General features: G+C 38.9%; 1 protein-coding gene across 14 annotated transcripts in view; it reads right to left on the bottom strand.

Annotated features, from left to right (window-relative positions):
• The window catches only part of EPHA5 (EPH receptor A5), a 386,478-nt gene that overhangs the window by 36,796 nt on the left and 326,615 nt on the right, over window positions 1–23,067 (bottom strand). For 7 of the 14 annotated variants that reach the window (XM_025215915.1, XM_025215906.1, XM_025215913.1 and 4 more), the window contains one exon: window positions 20,857–21,012. In XM_025215915.1, the coding sequence (XP_025071700.1) occupies window positions 20,857–21,012 (156 nt within the window). Of the gene's footprint in view, window positions 1–2,358; window positions 7,278–13,833; window positions 15,083–18,790; window positions 19,731–20,856; window positions 21,013–23,067 lie in introns of those variants that run through there. The other 7 variants (XM_025215912.1, XM_025215914.1, XR_003096319.1 and 4 more) reach the window with 6 other exon arrangements.

The raw sequence follows: 23,067 nt of genomic DNA, 5'->3' as shown, positions 1-23,067 counted from the left end.
GGGGGCGGGGAGGGCGGGGGGGGGTGGGGGGGGTGCTCAGGGTGGCTGGGGGAGCAGGCATGGGATGGGGCCTGGTGGGGGGCCCCCCATACCCATCCCCTGCTCCAGCCCCACCTCCCCCCTTACCAGCATGGAGTCTGGGTCCAGCTCCCTGCGGCGGTCAGTGGGGACTGCCCAAATTGCCAAATCTCCTCCGAATCTTTTGCTAAATGGAGGCTTTGGATCAATTTGGACCTTTTTATTGGTCTTCCAATTTGATTTGGATTCAATCTCCCCAGATTGAATCAGCAACCGAAGCTTCGCACAGCCCTAGTAACTAGGTAGTTGTCTAGAGATTATCAGTGGCGCCTAAATTGTGGATGCTGGATTTAAGCACCTAAAGAAGCTTATAAGGACCTTTGCAAATGGCATGTAAGTGACATGCCCAAAACCACACAGGGAATCTGTAGCGGGGAATGGATTTGAGCCTGTAAACCTAACATGTTAGGCCAACAATGGTGCATGAGCCTCCAAACACATGTATTCTTTTGCCCTAGATCTACTGCAGATAAGGACATGAACACAAAAAAGCTGAAAAACTGTTAACCTAAAACAATCTGCCACGCAGTGTGTGTGTGGCAGATGGAGAAAATGAGGTATCTTTCTACAGAGGAATATAGGTTTGAAAGGGCCCCCCTGGGCTATCAAATCTAGTCCCCTGAGTTTGTAGAGAATCACAAGCATGATGGATGGCAGAAATTCACATGTATGCTGTGTACTTTCCCTGGACTAGCTAAGTAGCACTTTATCTTAAAAATATGTATGGGCTTGAATCGAAGATTGTTGTTGACTTCAGTGGACTTTGGAATAGCCCCTATTAATCTTCCTAGATTAATTGGCAATAGGTTGCTTCAAATCCCCAGGAGTATTCCTTAGTAACAGAGTTCTACAGGAAAAGTGGTCACACAGCATGGTTCAGGTGCTTCAGTTTCTGTGGTCAAGCAAACTTAGGGAGGGATACGACTAGCATTACACCTGTCCGCTTTTGACTATGCCAACACAACATCCCCAGTTCTGGCTGCTCTCAATCTACTTCCATCAGGTCCAGAAATGAGGCAGTGAAGATGCTACAGGGGCAGTGACCCCCACTCTCTCCCCCAGCAACTCTCAAGAGCTGGGTACCCAAAGAGGTTAGGGGGAGGAGGTTAGATCAAGTTAAAAATGGCCACCTGATCTAAGGTAAGTCTAGATGGGGAAAATAGAGTGGAGGGGTTGGGGGGATCAGAGGGGCAAGGAGGTTCCAGTGAGGCATTGGGGCATCTGTGGGGGAATTGAGGGAGGCAAGTAGGGTGTATGGGGAGAATAGGGGGAGATTAGGGGCTAGTAAGGATCTGAAGTAAGGATCAGTGGATCAGGGAGGCAGGCAATGTTTGTAGGAGGGCATCAGGGGCATTGCGGGGCAAGTTGATCCATGGGGATTGCTGGGGTCCTGGGAATTTAGTGCAATCGTGGGGTTTGTGGGTGGAGGCACTCTCTCCCCCAGGACCAGGAGTTATTTTTATCCCCCTAACTCCTCCATGTCAGCCAACCAACCTGCCCGTCTCCCCACCAGGACTTAATTTCTCAGTTCTCAGCATCAGCAAATGCTGATAAAACTGGCACTGGGAATGGATTGCAGGATGGAGGGTTTGGCATGTATAAACATGAGCTAACATGCTCAAGAACAGCCTGCCCTGTGAGTGCTGTGGATGTGGTGAAGACATATCCTTTCATGACCCAGGCCTAAGGATCAGATACCCATCTACAGCTGGTTCAAAAGTGAGCAGTCTTCAGTATAAGTCTGCAGTAGGGCATACATTTACAACTCTGGAGTTGTAACAAGATGCCTTAGGTGCTCAGTCACCATGTCTTCCAAAACACTACATATGGGAGTAATATAAATAACTAGATTGGTAGGTGGACATAGAACACAACATTGCCAACCTGAAACATTGCAATGCCATGAGACAAACTCCCCTTCCCCTTCCCCCCAAATTGGCTTAAAAATCATGAGTGAAAAAAAAATGTTGAGGTTTTTTTTAATTTTCCTTCTGGTTTGTGATCATTTACGGTTCACCTGTTATTTTTCTCTTTAACCTAGAAGCACACTTTTATTTTAAATGGTAGCTGAGATTCTCAGGTAATCATAGGATTCCAGGAGCTGGAGCTTTGAGAAAGAGAACAAAATATTGTGAAACTTGAGAGAAACATCATGAGCTAGCAAGTGTGAGAGCATGTGCTAAGGAGAGTAATTTAGCATTTGGGGCCAAACTTTGGTACTTTAAATGGAAACAAAGTAACAACAGTGCAGGTGTGGTCCACAACTGGATGTAACTGTTATTCAAAGATTTTTATTTTTATGAAAAAATATAAACTTTCATATCTTACACTACAAAAACATGTACACAAACAAATGCACAGAGAGCATCAAAGGAAAGAAAAAAACAAAGGAAATAAATACAGCAAGCTGCTGCTAAGCCTTCTAAGCCTTCTATGAGTTAAAACTCTTACGCAGGGGATGGAGCTTAATGCCTATTTTGGCAGTGTTTAATACAAAAGCTCCCGACCCGCCTGCCCTACGGGATTCAGAAGAATATATTAAAAAAGGATTTGAAACTAAATGTTACTCTCTGACTGCTATTAGGTATTTCACACACTTCTTAATATCTAATTGCAAAACTACAGCAGTCTAAGGATTCACAATTTCTTGACCACTGGGACCTCTACATTTTTATATTCAACACCGAATAGATACAACTTTTTCACCTTCATAATTTTTTTGTTAACATATAGAAGGAATAAATAAAGTTTACAGCTGATTATTTAATCAGTCTTCCTTGTTTATGATTAGATCACTTCTCCAAATGATAACCCAATAATCCCTGGATGTCTTTCTAAACAAAAGCTGTGCTTAGAAAGACATGTTCTTTCACAGACCGAAAAAAAAAGCATCATGAAAATAATGTTTTATCTATCAGTATCTATCAGTCCCTTTGAAAAAAATTCTTACAATTAGCAGCAAAATGAACTGGAAAAAAAGGTAATCTATGTAACTAGCTGGGTAACTGAGCTGGAAAAGCAAGCTGCTTTGAGTTACCCTAGGCATAAACTCCAAGTACAGCTAACAACTTAATTTTAATTACTGACTATCACCATTTGAACGTAGCTAACATTTTATTTTTTCTTAAGTTTAAATATCTGGCACACAACTAGCAAGGACAGCTAACTAAAGTACTTAGCTTCTCCCCCCTGTTTAGAATGAGCAAAATCAGAAAAATATTAATGTGACCTCATTCTACTGCATAACACTATGTACAATATCCCAACTCTAATACCTGATTTTAACCTATATATTTTTATTTGCTACCCTTTCTTGTATTACAATGAAAATACCTTCCAAAGGTAAGTTTCTCTGCTTGTGCTTTGTAGGACATACCATCTCAGCTGGAGGAAATTAAAGTACATAGGCCAAGGTTGGAGTCTCAAGTTTTAAAAGGGAAGACAGAAGTAAGTTCCAGAGCTGCCTTTGAAAAGTCCAGCAAAAAGAAAAAAAAAAGAGATTAAAGTTAAGCCCCTAAATCCATACTTAGGTGCCCAAGAAGCTGTCTGCTTTTCCAAAGCACAGCTATTCTCTCCCTAATGCCACCAGGACTCATCGCTGCCCAGCAATTTGGAAAATTTGTCCAATTATTTAGGTGCCTAAATAGTGCCTGACCAATAGTGCCTGACCTGAGGACCCATTTGTGAAAGTTTTAGCGACCTTTTTTTTAACTTGGGGTCTATTTTAAGCAGACTTGTAGCAACATACGTGCTTGAGTTAAATATAAAATCTGATTTTATTCATTTGAAGATTTAAGAGGCACCCATCTATTTACACATGAAATCTGGTTTAAGGGCTTTCCATTTACTACTAGTTAATCATAAAGATGTTCTGAAGGTTCATTTAATACATGGTACTTGATTACTCTATGGCAAGAAAGTAATTCTTTCTTTAATGTGGCAAATCCAAATCTACTTCATATGTATTTGAAAAACACAAATGGCCAAAAGAATTTAATTTTCAAAATCCATAAAAATGCTCCTTACATTTTGCACAGAGATCTAATAGACTCCATCTGTTAATGAGCGACTGAAGATAACAGACAGAAAAGAGAGAGGAGAACTTGTGGAAGATGCTAATCAAAATCTCTCTAAGTATAACTGACTGATGCAAGTGGCAACTGAATGATTCTTCCAAGAAGAAACAAGCTACTGTTTGTCTTTCTAAGGATTATTTTACAAAGTACTGCAGGCAGGGAGATACAAATAATCCCACAATGGTTCCACTGACAGATCTAATAATGTTATTTATTATTTGACAAATCTCCTTTATGTGCTGAAATTGTTACGCCTCAATTTTTCCTTTTTTTTATCCCCTTTGTGGCCCACTGGCTGACAACAATGAAACAATAGGACAGGAAATCACACCATCAAGATTTGTCAAACCTTTCGCTTCTGTTTTGCTGTCTCCCTGAGCATCACGAAAGCTCCCTGCACAACTCATCACTGGTTTGTTTGGCGGGGGGGGGGGGGGGGGTTGTTTTTTTATTTCTCACCTTTATTTAATAGATTTCATAGACATTAGGGCTGGAAGGGACCTCGGAAGATCATCGAGTCCAGCCCCCTGCTCAAAGGGGGCATCTTTATAGATGAGTTTGGTACTTTTCCTATTGGTGACATACTGGGAGCAAATGGATGCAGGGGGATAGGATTTGCTTACTTCTTTTTTGCTCAAATCTGATTTGTGTTCAAGGTTCCCCTTTCTTTCAAGACCTGCCCATATCTCAGTGAAGAGCAACTGGCAGTTTTAGAAGGAACATGGGTTTTAGGTGAATGATTTCACAAAGTGTGTTTGTAAGGAATTTTACAGTTTTAGGAGAAAACATCCTGCTGAAAGCAATAGACATTTATGCGCATCAATCCTTTAAGTACAGCTGAAAAAAAATCTTATTTATTTTTTAAATATTTTTTTTATTAGAATCTGCATCAAAGAGCTTTGAGGAAGTTAGAAACAGTGGGTGCATCTACCTGTGCAGTTTAATGTGCAGTAGCCTATTTTACTGTGCATTAACGTATTACGTAAAAAAGCATGTGATTATACCAATGTGCAATAAAATAGGCTACTGCACATTAAGCATCACTTAAAAACCATGCACATTTGTTACTGCGCATTAAAGCAGCCTCATGCACATTTCTTTGGTACCTCACATTGGAGGTACAAAATTTAATACACATTAGAAAAAGCACATTAATGCACATGTAAATGTGCCCAATGACTATATGCCACTTACATCCCATTCAGTTTTGTGGGATCCAGTGGTTGGCTCCACTTAGAACAGATTCTTGAGCACAGAAAGAAGTACTGGGCCAGAGCACACCATGCTTTTCTACCTGTTATTCACAATCCTTCCAGAATAAGCTTATACTCAGAACACTGTGCTGCTCAACAGCTTTTCATAAGAACTCCAAAAATAAAATATTTCCATTCAGCCCACATATAAAACATTAAATCAGGGTGTCTAATCAGGATTGTAATTATAGTCTTAGGCTCCTACTTAACAAGGTAACTAAGCATAGCCATAATTTTAGAAATGTGGATAGAGAGTTAGGAATATCCATAAATTCCTGGTTGAATAAGGGTCTTAACTTTCAGTCACCATATGAAGCAACAAGATCAGAATGGGAGGAAGACTCTGGCCCTAATTATAATATACTGGTCATTCTGGCACTAGCTATCTATCCATGTTTTATAGAAATGTTGGAATAAAAATATTCAGGAAGGATTAGCAGGGGAAAAATCTCAATGCTGCACAGGAAGTTTTAACTTCCTTAATATGAACTAAAGCAATTAAATCTCTTTGAAACTGGTTGGAAATGTACTCTTTGGTGTCCATGCGTCCATTTCATTTGAAAAGATATTTCCAGGGCTTCAGTAAAGTGAATTTGTGACAGTCGAGCAGGATGAATGGCTATAAGAAACAGACTGTCAGAGACACCACTAAAAGTTTCAAATGCCAAAGCAGATTTAATCCTATACATAGACTAGACTCTTACTGAGGGATCAGTTATAAGGGTAAATTTTCAAGTGCACAAAGAGAAATGTAGTACCAAATTATCACTGAAAGCTAATGAGGAGTTTAATGTGTAACGTCTATTTGTGATTTGGAAATTGTCCCCTTACTGTCCTCAGGTCTTACAGTGAAAAAAATAGGAGGATAGTCTCTTGTTTAAATGCACCCTTTCTATTGCATATATGCAATTAAAACTCCTGAAAGCTTTGTGTGTTTCTAAAACTGAACAGCAGAAAAAATACAAGCAAAGGGGTAGCATAAAGAAGAAAACAAAAAAGGAAAGGAAAGAAAAGAAAACCCCCAAAACCAATCTTGTACCCGGGTGTGTAGCAAACTGTACAGGATATATACATATTAATCATGTATTCATTTCACAGAAGAGCAAACTAAAAGTTACTTTATAACACAGAGGGAAAAAAATATACACCCTGTATTGTATTTGCCATTGAACAAGCAACATGTTTATACACTAGTCTTTATAACTTAATGCTGTGTAACAGCATTTTTAAATTTACAAAACAAAATATCTATCAAGAAATAATCTAATCATATTGCTCTTCAATACACTTCTGTAGACAATTAAGACTTGAAGTAAACTTCAGTAAACTGCAGCTTTTGTTAGCCCATAAATGGCTATAAAATGTTTCCATTCAAGTAAGTCCTTGGAAGTATTAACATGTGCTGCCATATTTCAGTATATAAAGGTGCTATATATATTCCATGTACAGACAAAGTGTGGTGGGAAGGCTTTTTTTGTTGCTGAAGCATAAGAAAATGGTTAACCTCATGTACAGTAGATCCATTTCCATGTTCCATGCACGTTATATTTACTTCATGAAAATGAAGACACAAATAGGAAGGAAAGGAAAAGTTTAGTCAAACACTGATTATAAATTACATGGCAGAGGCCAATGTCCTTCAGTTATATAAATCACTGATTCTGGCCCCCCCGCCGCCTCCCCTTTTTTTTCGTTAAAATAAATCTCAGGGCTAGTTTACAAAGTGCAGGGTTGTTCACTTGAGGCAGTGACTTTATAACCGAGTTACAATGGAACCATCCCATTCACCAACTGGACCTTCATCTCTTGAAGGCTGTTCATTATCTTCTTCTGGTGACCAACAAGTGTCACGCCAAGCCGCCTCAAATCCCTGTATGAAGAAAGCACACATTGGTTCTATAGATTAATTCAGGCAGACCCCTGTATTTAATAACTCCTATGTACTGCAAACAAATATAACTATACTAACACCCAGCTCTTGCCATCCAGGGATCTCAAAGTGCCTTGCAAATGTTGTGAGTACTGTTATCCCCCATTTCTGATTGATGGAGAAGTCACAGACCCAGAGTGAAGTGACTTGGCCAACAGTATTCACCAGTGGTAGTGTGATGGCTAGAATCTGGAGTCCTAGCCATCAAGTGTCTAGTGCAATTGGCCACACTGCCAACATGACCACTGTGCCAAAACAGTCCAGCCTGAAACTACCACGCATGAAAATTTCTACTCAAAAATAAATTCCATTTATGAAAACTTCAGTCAGTTTCCTGATGTGCCTTCTTAGATGGGAGTGTAAGTAAATGTTGTAAGAAAATACCTCTTTCCTACTTTTATGAAGTAAAGCCAAGATACCAAAACCAGTTAGGTCCCTAAAGGGATTATTTTCAAAGGCACAAAGGGAAGATATCCCCTAAATCCCATCAAAAACCAACAAGAGTTCATCGTATAACACCCATTTTTGCCTTTGAAATCCATAATTAGGTACCTATGAAAAACAACTTGAGTTCCCAAAGTGCTAAGCACGCAGACATTTCTGTTACTGATTTATGAGCTTAGTTAAGAATTTAGGTGCCAAATTTTCGCTTCCTAGTTTTGAAAATTGTCTGAACTTAAAACATTTGATTTTATCTACCCAGTAGTTTAAACCATTTCTTCCTCCTGCTGACAATCCTAACAGAATTTAGTGAAGGCTTCAAAAGGATGGCAAATACTTTTGGTTTAATTTCACATGAGACTGGAGATCTAAGCTTTACTCCCTTTATCGAACAGCAAAACAGAAATGTGTGGTTGCAGTGAGAATGCAGATGGTGTTTCTTATCTAAGACATTTTGCTTTGTAAGTGAATTAGGCAAAATCCTAGAGGGCTCATTGATATCATGGGAATGATTAAATCCATTAGAGGATTGCAGTTCAGACTTTACAGGCCATCAGTCTGGCCAGAAATGCAGGTGATGAACTTTTGGGAGTGAAAAGTAATCTTCCTTATGATTTATGCAGATATAGATTACAAAACTACTGGCAGATAATTGATAGGACTAATTCTGTTGAATTAACTGTGCTTAATTCTTGGGAACTCCACATACTATAAAGGCATAAAGTAAAGCAGAATATAGAATAAGAAATTTCTATTTTACCTAAAGGTGAATTGAATATAAAGGGTTATACTGCACCCCTTCTCTTTTTTATTTATTTATTTTTAATAGGACAAGTTGAACCACAATGTTTGGGAGGAAGGACCAGTTTATATCTTTCTGATATAAGTTGATAAGATTTTCAATTTATATCTGAATTTGCATCAATATCTTATCAATTTTCAATTTATATCAGTATCTTTTCCATTTTCAACCTATCAGTTCATGGAGCAGTTTTTATAAGGGAAGTGTTATAATCTACCTTCCCTATCTGTAAAGGACTCCAAGGGACTTAAGAGAGGAAACAGCACTAAAAGTCAATAAGACCTTAACTCCTAAGTCACTTAGGGCATTTATACACGTACTCCAGGAGGTTGGGGGGAGGGGCATGCTTTAATTAAAGTGGTTCCGAAATCCACTCTAATTAAAGTGCCCAGTGTTACATGTATCAGTGTCCCCACTGAAAAATGGCAGCGGGTGTGCTTTAACTAAATCTTTTTGAATGAGCTTTAGTTAAAGCACCCCCATCACCATTTTTCAGTGTGGGGATGCTGATACACATGACACTGGAGTCTGCTGGAGCGTGGTAATTACCACACTCCAGCAGAATTGATTAATCAAATCTGCTCCGATGAGCTGTCATTACTGCACACTGAAGCAGCCTCAGTGCACGTGCATAAGCACCTTTAGAATTTGTCACTACTGCTTCCATGGTGCTTCTGCTAAGAAGTGAAGTCCTGCCCACCTACTCCTGCTCCTTGTGTGCCAAACCAGTAAATGAGGCAGGGGGAGGCTCACAATGACTGATCCCTCAGTCTCTGATATACTTGCGAGTACTTGAAGGGGTACTTCTGCATCAGCCTTATTTCTGTGTTTGGTGCATGGGAGGCTGGAGAAGAACTGTGCTGTGCTTCTTGGCAGTGCTCTCAAGTGGACTACAAAAGTGGTATAGATGTGTCCCCTGGTACTTCTGAAAATCTCACTCATAGGGAAGATTACTGATCACAGGGTATGTCTACACATTCATTAGTGTGCCTTTGCTACTGAGCATTAAGTTTAGTACCTCTAACATGAGGTACTACATAAAGGTGCAGTAGCTGTGGTAATACGTAGTAGCAAAGACGAACATTTTTTTGACGCTTAATGCACAGTAGAGTAATTCTACTATGCATTAGCATGGTTTTTGCCATGACACACTAAAGCACAGTAGAATGGTCCACTGCACATTAAGGTGTCTCAATTAGACACACGACAGCACCTCTCACCTCTCACCAAACACAAAGCAGCACCTAGCCTCTTTGAAAATCTGCACGCTTCAAGAGCCAAAATGGATTTTTTTGAAATGCAGCCCAGAATGTTCACTGTTCAAATTCATTAGATAAAAGAACTGGATAAGGAAATCCTTAGATAAGGTAACTAGATTGTTGGTTGCTGTCTCTCAGGTGAAAGCGGGCAAAGATTTTCAGAATATTTTTCTGGCTTGCATGTTGAGCCTGTGTCCCTATTACGTGTCACAAAAAACCTCTGCGCTCAGGGCAATGGTGGGTGTGAAAATAAAGCAAGCTGTCCAGCTAAAAAATAATCAGATGGCTTTGAACAAAAAGTAATGGAGCACTGATGCTGGCACTTGGACAATGTAAGCTCCCGGAGGAAAGTTAGGTCTGTAGTCCAACGCACTCTCAACCTTCTGATTTGGAATAAGCTGAATTTTCTGCTCTAGGCAAAACATTTTTTAGGTATAATACCCTTTTTTATCTTGTGCATCTCTCAGCTGCATAAAAGAAATCACGGACTATTGTGCACAAAGCAAGAGGTCAGCGAACCACAACAGTATGCTCATTACTTCAAATGACGGGCTGTTAATGGCTGCAAAGGTGTCTAACTTTTTATGAGTCCGAGTTTTCATTTCTGCCTCCACTGAATTGTGAAAATGTTTCAGCAAACGACACAGGGCTCTTAATAATGAAGGAAAATGTAGGAATGCTATTGTTATATGTGATTTATTTTATGTACATAGCACAGTTGGTAATTCACACCAAAAGAAAAAATACTATCACAGGACCAGATTTTTAATGGGGTCAACACCCACTTATTTTTCAGTGGGAGCTGCTGGATGAATGGCTCTTGAAAATGCAGCTGCTTCATTCCAATGTCTAAAGGCAAGCTGAGATATTTTGAAAATCTGGCTGCTAATATTTTATATATGTACTGTTTTCTCTGATCGTATCAGTCTGTTCTTGCTGATTATGCAGAACAGCCAGCCCAAAACTTTATTAGGAAAACACATGTTTTTTTGTATTCCATACACAGTTCTATTAATCTAATTATAGAACTCCCTTAGACATTGGAGTAGCATTTGGTTTCTTACTTCCAAAGCATCCAACTGCAATTTAAGATACTGATACTTGCTACAATGTTTCTCTTTCCTTGCCATAGAATGCCCTACAGAGTCCATGCCTCTGAGTGCGTTATTGATTTAAGAGAGAGAAAGATTAAGAATAATTGAATATTCCAGTTTAGGTGTACAAGTTAGGCACCAGAAAATCTACTGCATTAATTATAAATGGGGGTAAATAAGCTGATTCTGTTGTCTGTGGATCCCTTGGGTGAAATTCTACATGGTCTTTGTACACAAGAGAGGTCACCACATGTTCCTCTGCCCATACACAGATAAACCAGAAACCCACTGGGGAAATGAACCCAAGGTCCAGATACTCATTTGGACTAAGTCAACATAGTTCTGCTGATGTACACTGATCATTCCCAGCTCATGCTAAGTCTGTCTGCTTCTTCCTACTGCCCTTTCAGTTGCTAGCAGTGCATAAAAAATAAGTGCTAAGGCACAGCCGTTATCAAAGAAAACTCTGTACCATAGTCAAGATAACTTGCTCATGACATAGTCAGTAATAGCATTTCCCAAAGCACCGAAGTGACTTAGGAGCTAAAGGGCCTGTCTACATAATCTCCATGATGAGCCGGGGACTGCCAGTGGGAAGCACACCCTAGGAACTCACTTATTCTTAGAGAGCGAGTCTATATGAGACAATGCGCAGTAGACTAATTCTACTGTGCATTAGCAAGTCACAGCGAAAGGCATGCAATGCGCTAATGCACAATAGAATTAGTCTACTGCGGATTAAGTTTAATAAAAAGACACTACTGTGCAGCAGTGACGGTTATTGCACTTTTAGTTAGTACTATATCTCATATTAGAGGTACTAAATTTAATGTGCAGTAACAATGGTACATTAAAGCATATGTAGTCATGCCCAGGGTGAGGCACTGTGACTGACTGGAAGGAAATCTAAGTGAGTGTCCCAGTATCACTTTCAGGCTTTCAGTCTTGGGTGTACTTCTTGGTACATATTAATGGTCTAATTTCTGGGCTTTGGTATACACTGGCCATGCCTGCCCAAGATGCTGACTGTGCAGTCATTTAGTACTTGTATAAACAAATACTAAATAACTACACAGTAACCAGAGTTACAGTGCAGTAGTGTTGTTGAACAGCTTTTCTGTTATGTCAACTGCATACTAGCTCAAGACTACTGGGCAGTAGTGTTACATGGCAGGAAGCATATAGTGACACTACTGTGCAGTGGTCTTGAGCTACTGTGCAATCAGTGTCTCATGTAGACATGGCCACTGAGTAGGAGTGAGGGGATGGGACTTGCTTTCGGGTGGCTCTCCCAAGCTTCATGTGGAGGCAGTGCAGACAAGGCCTAAGACTCATTCTCAGAAATGATTTAGGTCTCTAACTGTTCCTATGGGCCTAAGTCTCTTTTGAAAATGACTTACACATTTTTTTAAATTCTCACCCCAAATCTTTTAAAGGCAGCAACTTAATTATATGGGCCCCAAAACTGGGCACACGAATCAGGCAAAGTTGTGCGCAACAGTCTTATTAAGATGTCTGGTCATTAGAAGATCTTATCATTCAGCCTGTGCGCACAGCAGGACTAGAGATACATAGAATCATGGAGATTGAGGGACACTGGCATGTGTAAAAGCATTGGGCATCTATACACATGCTCCAGGGTAGAAAGAAGGGGGCTTTAATTAGAACAGGTCTGAGAGCCACTCTGTTTAAAGCACCCATAGCATCATGTGTATTCAATGTCTCATGCCTCAAAATGGCAGCAGGGCACTTTAAGGCTCATTCAACAAGTTTTAGTTAAAGCACCCCCACCACAATGTTGAAATGCAGGGAAACTGAGTACATGTGATGCGGAGGCTGCTGGAGTGTACTAATGAGTGTGCTCCAGCAGACTCGGTTAAGCGAGTCTGCTCTGATGCATGCTAATTAGCATGCATGAGAGTAGAACTCCGTCATGTGTGTAGGTGCCCAATCCCACTGAGTCTCCATTCTTTAATATACTTGAACCAGAGTGTCAATACACTTGCCATTTCTGTACTATGAAGAGGCCTTTCATTTTTTATTTTCTTTCTTTGATCTAAGGTGGAAAATGAACACAAACCCATTTACAATTGTACCCTTATACTGTACTAAGCACCTGGCTTAAACAAGGCCAAGACAAGAAAATCACAGCTAAAATTGCTGGTGTGTCCTTAGCTAATTCCAAGAAGCCTTCATATAAGCAATACAGCTGGTACTCTGAGAGCATCCCCAATCTTAAAAGCCCAGCTGCAAACTTTGTGGAGGACAATTAGCCCTTAATTGTGATAGCTCACTTTTTAATTAGTTGACTTCATAGCCTTAAAGCTGTATAAAAATACCTTGCAAGCATTTCATTTAGTGATGGTTCTAGTTATATTTTATACAACAAGGACCAGATTTCCAGGCTCAGGTCACACTGGTACTGAATTTTCAAAAGAACTCAGCATCCACTGAGGCAGCTGGATGCCATTTCCCCTTGATTTATGTCCCATTATAGGGACAGACTCTACCACTGTTACTCAGGTTCTGCAGTGCCTTTCTGTGCAAGTGTTCCCTTGCAAATCAGTGGAACTGTTGATGGCATAAGCCATAAGGTATTCTTCAGATGTAGCGATAGGGGATTCTCAGGCTGAGATTTCCAAGGATGCTAGGGGAGTTAGACACCCACATACTGGGGGCTTTTGTACAATATGGACACCATTGCTTTGTTTTGCTTTTTTAAGAGTTCATCTGCTCTTGTTTGTTATTCCCTTCTTATATCATTATGACATCAGAATCGGTTCCTCTAGAAATAATCGCAGTGTCACCAACTGAGAAATATGAACTTTTAGGTTTAGGAAAAGCAGCAGGAGCAGGTGAATTCTTGAATATTTTTCATTCGGTGTTTTTTTAATAAATAATTTATTTTATTTTATAAGAAAAATTACAATGCAGAGTAACACAACACATATCATTACAAATATTCAGAGCTATTCAACTAATAACAAACAACAGGGTGTCCTGAGATTCACTGAGTACAGATCTTTCAAAAGGTATGGTATGGAGTCCACATTTTGTTAGCAATAGGTCCAGCCAAGTGTCAGATTGAGAGTCAAGTCATGATCTATCTATTCTTGAGGGTTGTCCTGGTAAAGTTATTCTTGCTGTGTAATGATAGAGCTCCAGGCCCACTCAAAGTCACTAGATGGTCCCAAAGTTTAAAGAGCAGGCCTTGTCCAGTGGCACAGTTTCCTTCAAGTCTGATATCCGGTCGGAAAGAGGGGGTGGAGGGTGAGGCTCCACTTTTCACAAGGAGATTCGTCCCTTGGCAAGAATTAGAGCTAAATGTAGAAATCACTCTTCGTTTGAACACATTAACTTTCAGGTCTTTGCTAAATCATGTAGAGCTCAGGACTTGGGGAGATATTCACTTTATTCAGCCCTTTTATTTTTAGTTTTCCAAAATTTTTTGCTTAGTAGGGTGTCTTTTCTATGACACATGCATGTAATCTCCAGTTTGAACCTGCCATGACTGGTCATTTGGATTTTGATTGGACTGGCTGGACACAAGAATAGATTTCATAGATTTCATGGACATTAGGGCTGGAAGGGACATCACAAGATCATCGGGTCCAGCCCCCTGCCCAAGGGAAGTCAGCTGGGGAATAAGATTTTCAGAAGTAACCAGTGGTTTCAGATGGCTCAATTGTTAGGTGTTTGGTACAACTCAAGATGTCATAATGAGGCCTGATTTTCAGGAAGTGCTCAGTGCTTGCCGTCTCAAAATCAGGCCTTTTTTAGATGTCCCAAATTCATCATCTGAATTTAATAGTCACTTCTGAAAATGATGGCTCTAACATTTTATCGGGGATTAAATATTCTTTTCATTGGAATGTAGAACTGTTTTTCATATTAAAGATTTTTTCTTTATTTCTTCATTTTTCTACATTTTGGGAAATAATTATCCAGTATTCCACTTTCCATTTAATTTCCACCTCTGCCTCCCATACAGGTTTTTTTTTTGAGGTATGCCATGTTAGATAGTATTTGGAGAAGACTTCAAAAACTGTAATGTTTTACTGATGCCATTGGGTGGGGGGAGAAAATGTTCAGCTCTTCTCATCACCAGATCCCCCCAAGTCCCAGCTCTGGAATATATTGAACAATTACCTATATTGAAAATTACATGGAATATTTAACTTGATTCTTATTTGCACTCTATAAAATATTTTGTTGTTCTCCTTTATAATAAAAAAAACCCAAAACAAAATAAAAGAAAAAAATAAAGCAAAACAAAAATAACCAACACAAGATGAAAGCTAAAACAAAAAAGTCCACTTGCAACCATGAAAGAACTTTGTGTATTCCAGGGGTTTCTCCCAAGTAAGTTGAGAGAACCTGTACAATGTTAGTATAACTGCATTAGTAGCCAGTAGCTAGATCAGCATTTCTTCCCTTATTCCAGAAACAGTGGCTATGATCCTCAGCTTCTGTAAATCAGTAGAACTTTGTTGAAGTCACAGGAGTTCATGCCAATTATACCAGATAAGGATCTGGATCAGTTTTTAATCACAAGAAACATTTTGTCTTGGAGTACTGAAGTCAAGGAAAGCTTGCCACTTTACCCTAGATAAAAACCTGGCCTTTGGTGATTTTCAAGGTATATAAAATATAGTACAGACATTGATTAATTTATTTTAAATTGGCCTGTCAATTTTCTCAAAAACTTATCAAAGTGGAGAGCAAAGCAAAGTCTGAAAAAACTAAAACAAAATAGGTGGTATCAGTGGTGTTAGATTGTAAAATGATAGAAGTTGTTTAGGAACCCAGTCCCAAATGTGGAAGCATCTAAGTCTAAAGATAATCTTTATTCTCAGGATTTAATTTGCTTACAATAATAAACTTATGGTGTCAGATGCTCAGCTGCAGTAAACTGGGGTAATTAGACTGGAGTCCATGGAGCTTTGGTGCTTTGCAACAGCTGAGGAACTGGCTCACAGAAATTATGCAGCAACAGAGTATAGTAATGCCTAGACTAGCCTAGACTAGAAATAAAATTATTATGCCACTCAGTTTTAAAAGATACTCTCCACTGATTTAAATGAGTTGAATCTTTAGCACAATACGGATTTCTTTTAGGGCCCAATTGTGCAACCCCTATTTATACTAGTCAGCATTTTGGCAAACATGTGGTTTCAGTGAATTCATTGACTCCGCATCCATGAACAAAAACTTGTGTGTAAGATTTGTATGCCTGGGCCCTTTGAAGAACATACTGGAGAGCAGTATGAATATAGTTTAAAATACATTATGTTTTGAAAGAATGGGCAAGTAGATATTAAAAGGAACGGTCTTCAGACCTCTCTTTACAGTTTAAAAGTTAAATAAAGGGAATTAAAAATTTAAAACGTGTACATTAGATGCTCTTGGAAGTACTAGCTCCTTTGCACTGCTCTGTGGATGTGAAAGGTTTTGGAGGCAGCTAGGTCTGGTCAGCCAAGAAGTCAACCAGGGTGTGGGCATTGGTTCAGAGATAACACGTTGCTACTGTGCCACCCGGGTTAGTGGCGCTAAGAGAGTGCGACCTTTGGATACTGCTGCCAGAGAATAGAATTCAGAGGCACTCCCTGCCTTTTGGAAGGTGTTTCCAGTGCGGATAAGGTCAAAGTATCGAGAAGCTATAATGTGACTAAAGCCATTAAATAACTTGAGCTTTTTGTTAGCTCACAATTCTGCAGAACCCAAGGGAAAAAATATTTAAAAATTAATGCAAGATAACGTATTTAAAAATAAATTTAACCGAATAATAATAATAATAATAAAATAATTTCTGGTTGAATGAAATGCTTCATTTCAGGTTCCATCTGATATTAAGGTCTTTTAATTACTTTTTTTTGTTGAAACAAAACTGAAGGGACTTTCCTAACAGAAAGTCAACTTGATTTTTTTTAAAAAAAGAAATATTTCTTTTGGAAAATGACAAAAAGAAGGTTTTTTTAAAAATGTTTGTTTACTTGTCTTTGATATAAATAATTCAGTAAAAGCAAGAAGAATGCACAGAACATTTCTGCATCAGCAAGTCTGCATTGTTCACTGAAAAAATGTTTGGGCTGAAAAATATTCCTTGGTTCTTTTCTGACAGAGTTTTCCAGGCATGGGCCGAATGTATATTAGCACACAAATGTATTTTTCTGCAGCACCTTGTTTTCATGGAACTGTTTCGTGAGTGAGAAGAAAGTAAAAAAAACAGAAAAAGAAAAGAAAGAAGTGAAGTGGAATATTGTTTCTGAGTTCCATGGGATGCTTTTGACCTGGGGGCTGGGAAGGGTTGATATACATTTGTCTGATGTCTTGGCATATTTTGCCAGCCTCTGCTCCTCTGTCTCTTGCTGCTGTCCTCCATGCACTGGCAGAACAGCAAATGAAATAAGCAAGATGCCTACCAGATCTACCGAAGCAAAAGAGCTCCATTGATTTTATTAATTTCACACAGCTTCTATACTTGCAGCAGCAGGGAAGTGGAACAGGCAGGGATAGAGGAGCAGAACAAGGGAGGGAGAATACTTGGGAAAGTAAGAAGGTATTAGCACACGGAGATAAGAAAGAGCTAAAAAGGGGAGAAGGAAGGATAGATGAAAACGCAAGTGGAGGATGAGTGAGGAAGCAACAACTGAAAAGAAAGAAACAAAGGGAAAGGAGAAAAATAAAGAGTAAATAAAGGATAAAGAAAGAAACAATTCAAAGAAGAGGCAGCAACCAGAAGCAGAAATGAGAGAGGGCAGGAAAGCCTAAAGTTTAGGGAGAGCAGAGTAGGTACAGTAGGTCGGATGGCTACTGAAGTAGTGGGATGAGTGTCTGCTTTCCTCTGGCTCTTGAGGGAATGGGTTGAAAGAGCCTGCTTTTCTCTGAGGAGAAATGGCTTTTTATGGTGCAATGGGATTCTTTTAAAGCATTTTTTTCTGACTGAATATTTCAGTATGAAAAATCTACAACAGAGACTAATTTTAATAACAACAACAATAATAAAAATCTCTGCTTGACATGTCCTGAGTAAAATATATATTTTGATCAATGCAAGGGGTCCAGAACCTGTTTGGATTGACATTAGTTGTTTGAAATCCAGCTTTAGAAGCTGACAGCATATATATAAGTGGGGAGGAGAGAAAAGGACACGAGAGGACAGCACAGAACTGATGAATGAGAGAGAAACATTGAGAGAGCTTAAGGAAAAAATAATAGCAAATAATTTGGCATGGATGGGACGCTTATTTATTTTTTCATTTTAGTATATGTTAGAGGAGGTATAATCCACTTAATTTAGAAATGATGATGTTTTTCTAACAAATTAGGCCCTGATTAGGTGAAAATGCTTAAGAAATACTGTGTAATGAGGTTTAGATACATTGCATATGACACAGAATCACAGGAAAGTAGGGCTGGAAGGACACTCGGGAGGTCATGTAGTCCAACCCCTGCTCAAGGCAGGAGCATTCCTGTCTAAACCATTTTAGAAAAGTGTTTGTCTAACCTGACATGACCTGGAGGAAATATGGAAGAACCTAACAACCAGAGCATGGTGAGCTGGGAAATGCTGGAGTGGAGGTGAGGAAGGAAGGGAGGGGATGATTCCTGAAATTGTTTGTAATTCCAAAAAATATATAAACTAAAATGGCAGTGTAATGTCAACAACACAGTTTTTTTTTCTTTTGGATTGAATAAAACATTTAATTCCAGAGGTAAGCAAATGTTTTACTTTTAACATTATAGTTTAATAAAACTGAAGCAGATTTTGAAATGTGAACAGTTTTTTCAATATGGAACAGTCAGACTTTTCCAAATTTTTCACCCAACACAGATAAGTTGGTTAAACCAGGACAAATCTGTGGAACACTGCTATTGCTGAATCTGCATTTTTTTCACAAAGAAGAGTTTTGCCTCTGCTCTCACTATGGAAGTGGAGGGTCTCAGGATTGTGCAAAAGGCAAGCTCTCCATACTCAAATGACTGATGTAATTGCTTAACTCTGAGTGTTGTGAGCAGACCCAACAACTTTAGCTTTTCTGCTCAGATCTATTCAAGTTGTTGCCTCATCCCATGTCTGTGCTCTCTGGATTTGCTCTCTTGGCTATTCCTGTCTGCTCTGTGGATTGTGAATTCTTTGGGCAGGAAATGTCTTCCCTGCTCCATTTCTATAAAGCACCTAACAAAACGAGACCCTTATTTTTGACTGGGGTTCCTAGGTACTACAAACACAATATATAATGACATAAAACATGATGAATCTTCAAAGTGTGCAGTTAGGCATGTGCTTAATTATTTACAGGGTCCGGCCCCTGTCCTGAAATCACAGTATGTAAGGGATATTAGGATTGTGGGCAGTGCAAAACTGGAGTGAGAGCAGAGACACTGCAACATTTCCACTTCTATTGGACCCCAGACTATTAATATTATTTTAAGCTGCTATTAAGTCATTTTTTTCTGTTTCAGAGGAATTCCTACTCTGTAGAGTGAATTCCATTGAATAATAGTGAGTTCCTACAGCAATGTTGATCTTGTTTTGCAGAACAGGAGAAATTGTTAAGGTTCTGTGAGTATAGGATTTCTTATTATTTTCAGTTGATTCAATATGCATATTGGCCAGCTGGAGAGGGGGGTGTGTGTGTGTGTGTGGGGCGGGCGGGGCTGGGGGGGATGTGAGAGAGAGAGAGAGATCAGAACTAGAACAACATAAAGGACTGGGTCATTTTCCTTTTCATTCTAATTCAACATTTGTGATAACCTATAATAACCAAGCTGGAAACACAGTCTCTATGGTCAGCTTGCAAAAATAATAGGAAAAAAAAATATAGGCATAATTATTACACAAGTGGTACAGGAAATTAAAGAAAAAAAGGCACATAATAAACCAACTACCTCAAGGCATTTACTGAATGAATTCAATACTATGTATTGTATTTGATACAGTCAGATCAGCCTGATTTCAGAGGCATGCAAACATAAAGATATAGGGCACCACTGGCCCACACACTATGTATCCAGGACCCAATCCTGCAAGTGAAGGGTGAGCTCTTTTCAGTTGCATAGCTTACATACACCCCTCTTGTGGGAGAGGGGCTTGGAACTGGGCCAGTATCAGACCCATGTCTTCCTTTCAACATCACACAGAATCCAAAAAGACAATTAATGATCAAACAGACCCACTTTCTTTAAAAAAATGTTTCATTTTTAGCTGGATATTTTCAGGGGACCTCTAGGCTTGACTGCCATTTCTGAAAATGTCCTGTCAGGGCTAATGCAATTTGTGCCCTTTTGAGCACTCCTTTACAGTGCTGGAATTTGGAACTGAGAATCCAGACCTTGGGGCTTATGACATGGGCTTCACTGATGGTCTATTGTCACTGTTATGAGGTCAGCCACATCAATTGTGCAAATGTCTGTTTTTCATCTTTTGCAGGTAAAAATCACATCCCACTTATATCACTTACCGGGCCTGTCCACAAATCACCTGGGGTTAGGAGTAGCTCCCCCAAAAGCCAGTGACACCCGTATAAGAGTAATGTAAGTGAGAAGAGATTCCAGTTCCCATTCATTTGATGGTATAATACTGTGCTTATTTTATTTTTTTTATTAAAAAAATTCTCCAAACAATCCAATTGCCAGAATATGGTCGGTCTGTTATGCAAAAGCATGTGTAAATTTATTTGGTAAAGGAGCCCAGTTATTTTAACAAACACAATGACCTTAAGTTCAACTCTCTCCTGCATTTGTTATCAATACAGGTGATAAATGATGAGGCTTCTGTGAAAACTAATGGCTACATACGAAAGTGAACTGCTTCTCTTCTTTGTCCTCTTCTGAAGCCTACCTTTCTACTTCATTTACACCTATTTGTCTTCTCACCCTGCTCCAACAAATTAAGTGAAAATTATCAAGAAAGTACTCACTCTAAAGTCACCTGAGCCACAGCATCCATTGAACTGTATCCATTTTTCATGAAAATCTCTGTATATCGTCCCATTTTGATGGCTTCCAGCCATTCACCTACTGATCTGTAGGCACTGCTTCCCACCGGGCTATGTTCTACTAATAAATTTGACACACTAAAATAAAATAAAAAACAACAACAAGGTTTAATATTTCAAAGTGCTTAATATAACTTATTCATCCACCATTTTTAATATTAAAGAGGAAGCTTCTATTGTGTTTTCCTAGACATCTGTTTTGAAGTTCTATCTTCTCCACCTCTATTTTTCTTTTTCATTATAACTTACAGCTATGGTAAATCAAAGGGCAGAGAGTTTGGCAGCCAAATTCTCTTTCTAAACAAGTCATGAGTGGAAATAAATGCATATTGTATTTCCCATCACTGATTATCATTGCCAGTCAGCGGTCAAAATTGGAGGGACTGTTTCTGAAAATATGCGCTAGATTTTCAAAGCTACTTGTCTCCTACAGATTTTAGCAATTTCTAAAATCAGGCTCTAGACTCAGGAGGCTAACTCCAGTCTAGTTGTTGACCAATATATCCATATAACTTTAGTCACAAAAGCAATGCCAGTCAAATCCAAAACTACTCGCACCATGTCCAGCAATACGGGATTCTGTTGTTACTTGGCTCCTGGGCAGCACCATACCTTAAACACCTTACACGCTTACATACTGCATTTCTTCTGGCAGTAGATCTCAAGGGACTTTGCAAACGAGTTAAGCATCATTATCACCATTGTGCAGATGGGAAAAATGAGGCAGAGAGTGGTGAAACAATTTATTCCAGGTAGGACGTGAGAATGGGACATGTGACTCCCAAATCCAGTGTATCTAAGTGCTTTATCCACTGCCTAAGAAAAACACTTGCATGAGGAATCAGATGCACACAGGTAAATGTTTGCAGAGTGAAGCTTTGAATATGGGAATTAAATTCAAATGTATCAAACAGGTAAGATATCTGAGATATTATTTCAGCACTTGAGAAATCTTTGTATATTTTATGATCACATTGGTACTTCTTTGTTTATTTAATGCCCTTGCTGAAGGATCCAATAAAATGTAAATACTACCAGTACCAAAAGCAAAATGTTTTCACATAAAATTTTATTTGCAGAGGGGATTCAAACTTCCTGTCTTACCATAACAAAGAGGTGGATTTTCAGTGTGAAAACCATAACGCATTTACTGATGTGCGTACATTGTAATGTTATGGTTTATTTCCTCCCTTATCTGTATTAATGAGAATTTTTAATAAAGGATGTTACATATACAAGATCCTTTAATGAGGCATTTTGTTAGTTTAGGGTTGATTCAGTAACTTTTTATTATGGATAGAGAATGATATGGATAAAATAAACATGACCACAAAAAATTGACTGTTCAGGTGCACTGTTCACATTTGAAACACTAATAGTGGTTTTGAAATGGAGACATTTGGAATGTCTCGGAAGTGTAAATGCATTAAAAGATCAATAAGGTGCTTAGTGACTATATGAAATGGTTTACTGCCTGTTTTCATCTTCTCCGGTGCAATTTGGTATAACAATGTATGAACTGCTGCATAACATGCCCTGAAAATGACTATTCCAAACTGAAAATAAAAGAGAAGTGTCTCATATTTTATGCTACCATAAACCTTTTTATGCAGATTTGCTAGGAATGACATTACAACTAATTGCTAATAAGATTCATTCTTCAATTGCTTCTTCAGAGGATTAATGATGCATGGAAAGTAGCCTGAAGACTCGTGCCTACTTTGTATTTAAAAAATGACATTTACTCTGGTAAACAAATGTTGGCCCACAGTGACAACCTAACCTTTCCTAACAATTGTTGCTTATTCCTAGACGTTTGCTACAGCACTGCCAGTACAAATATGTGTGTAATTTCCTCCCTATGACCAAATGGACAATTATTATAGAAGCAGGGCTAATCTTCAGCTGGCATCAGTCAGTATACCTCCACAGAAGTCAATGGAGCCACCTTGACTTACACTGGTTGAGAATCTGTCCTCCTGAGTTTGTGTAGAGGGCAATATGATTAAAACTAAATAATTTAATGCTGCAGATGAAAAACACTGTACATGCATAATTATAAAAAAGGGAGTTATTCTTTTCAGGCTTCTGGTACCATGGAATTTTTATTGTTTAGATTACTAGCCAGCAGGA

This window comes from Alligator sinensis, unplaced genomic scaffold (genome assembly GCF_000455745.1).
Source record: "Alligator sinensis unplaced genomic scaffold, ASM45574v1 scaffold320_2, whole genome shotgun sequence".
Lineage (NCBI taxonomy): Eukaryota > Metazoa > Chordata > Crocodylia > Alligatoridae > Alligator > Alligator sinensis.
Note: the sequence above shows the minus strand (reverse complement) of the source record. Positions and strands in the feature narration are given on the sequence as shown.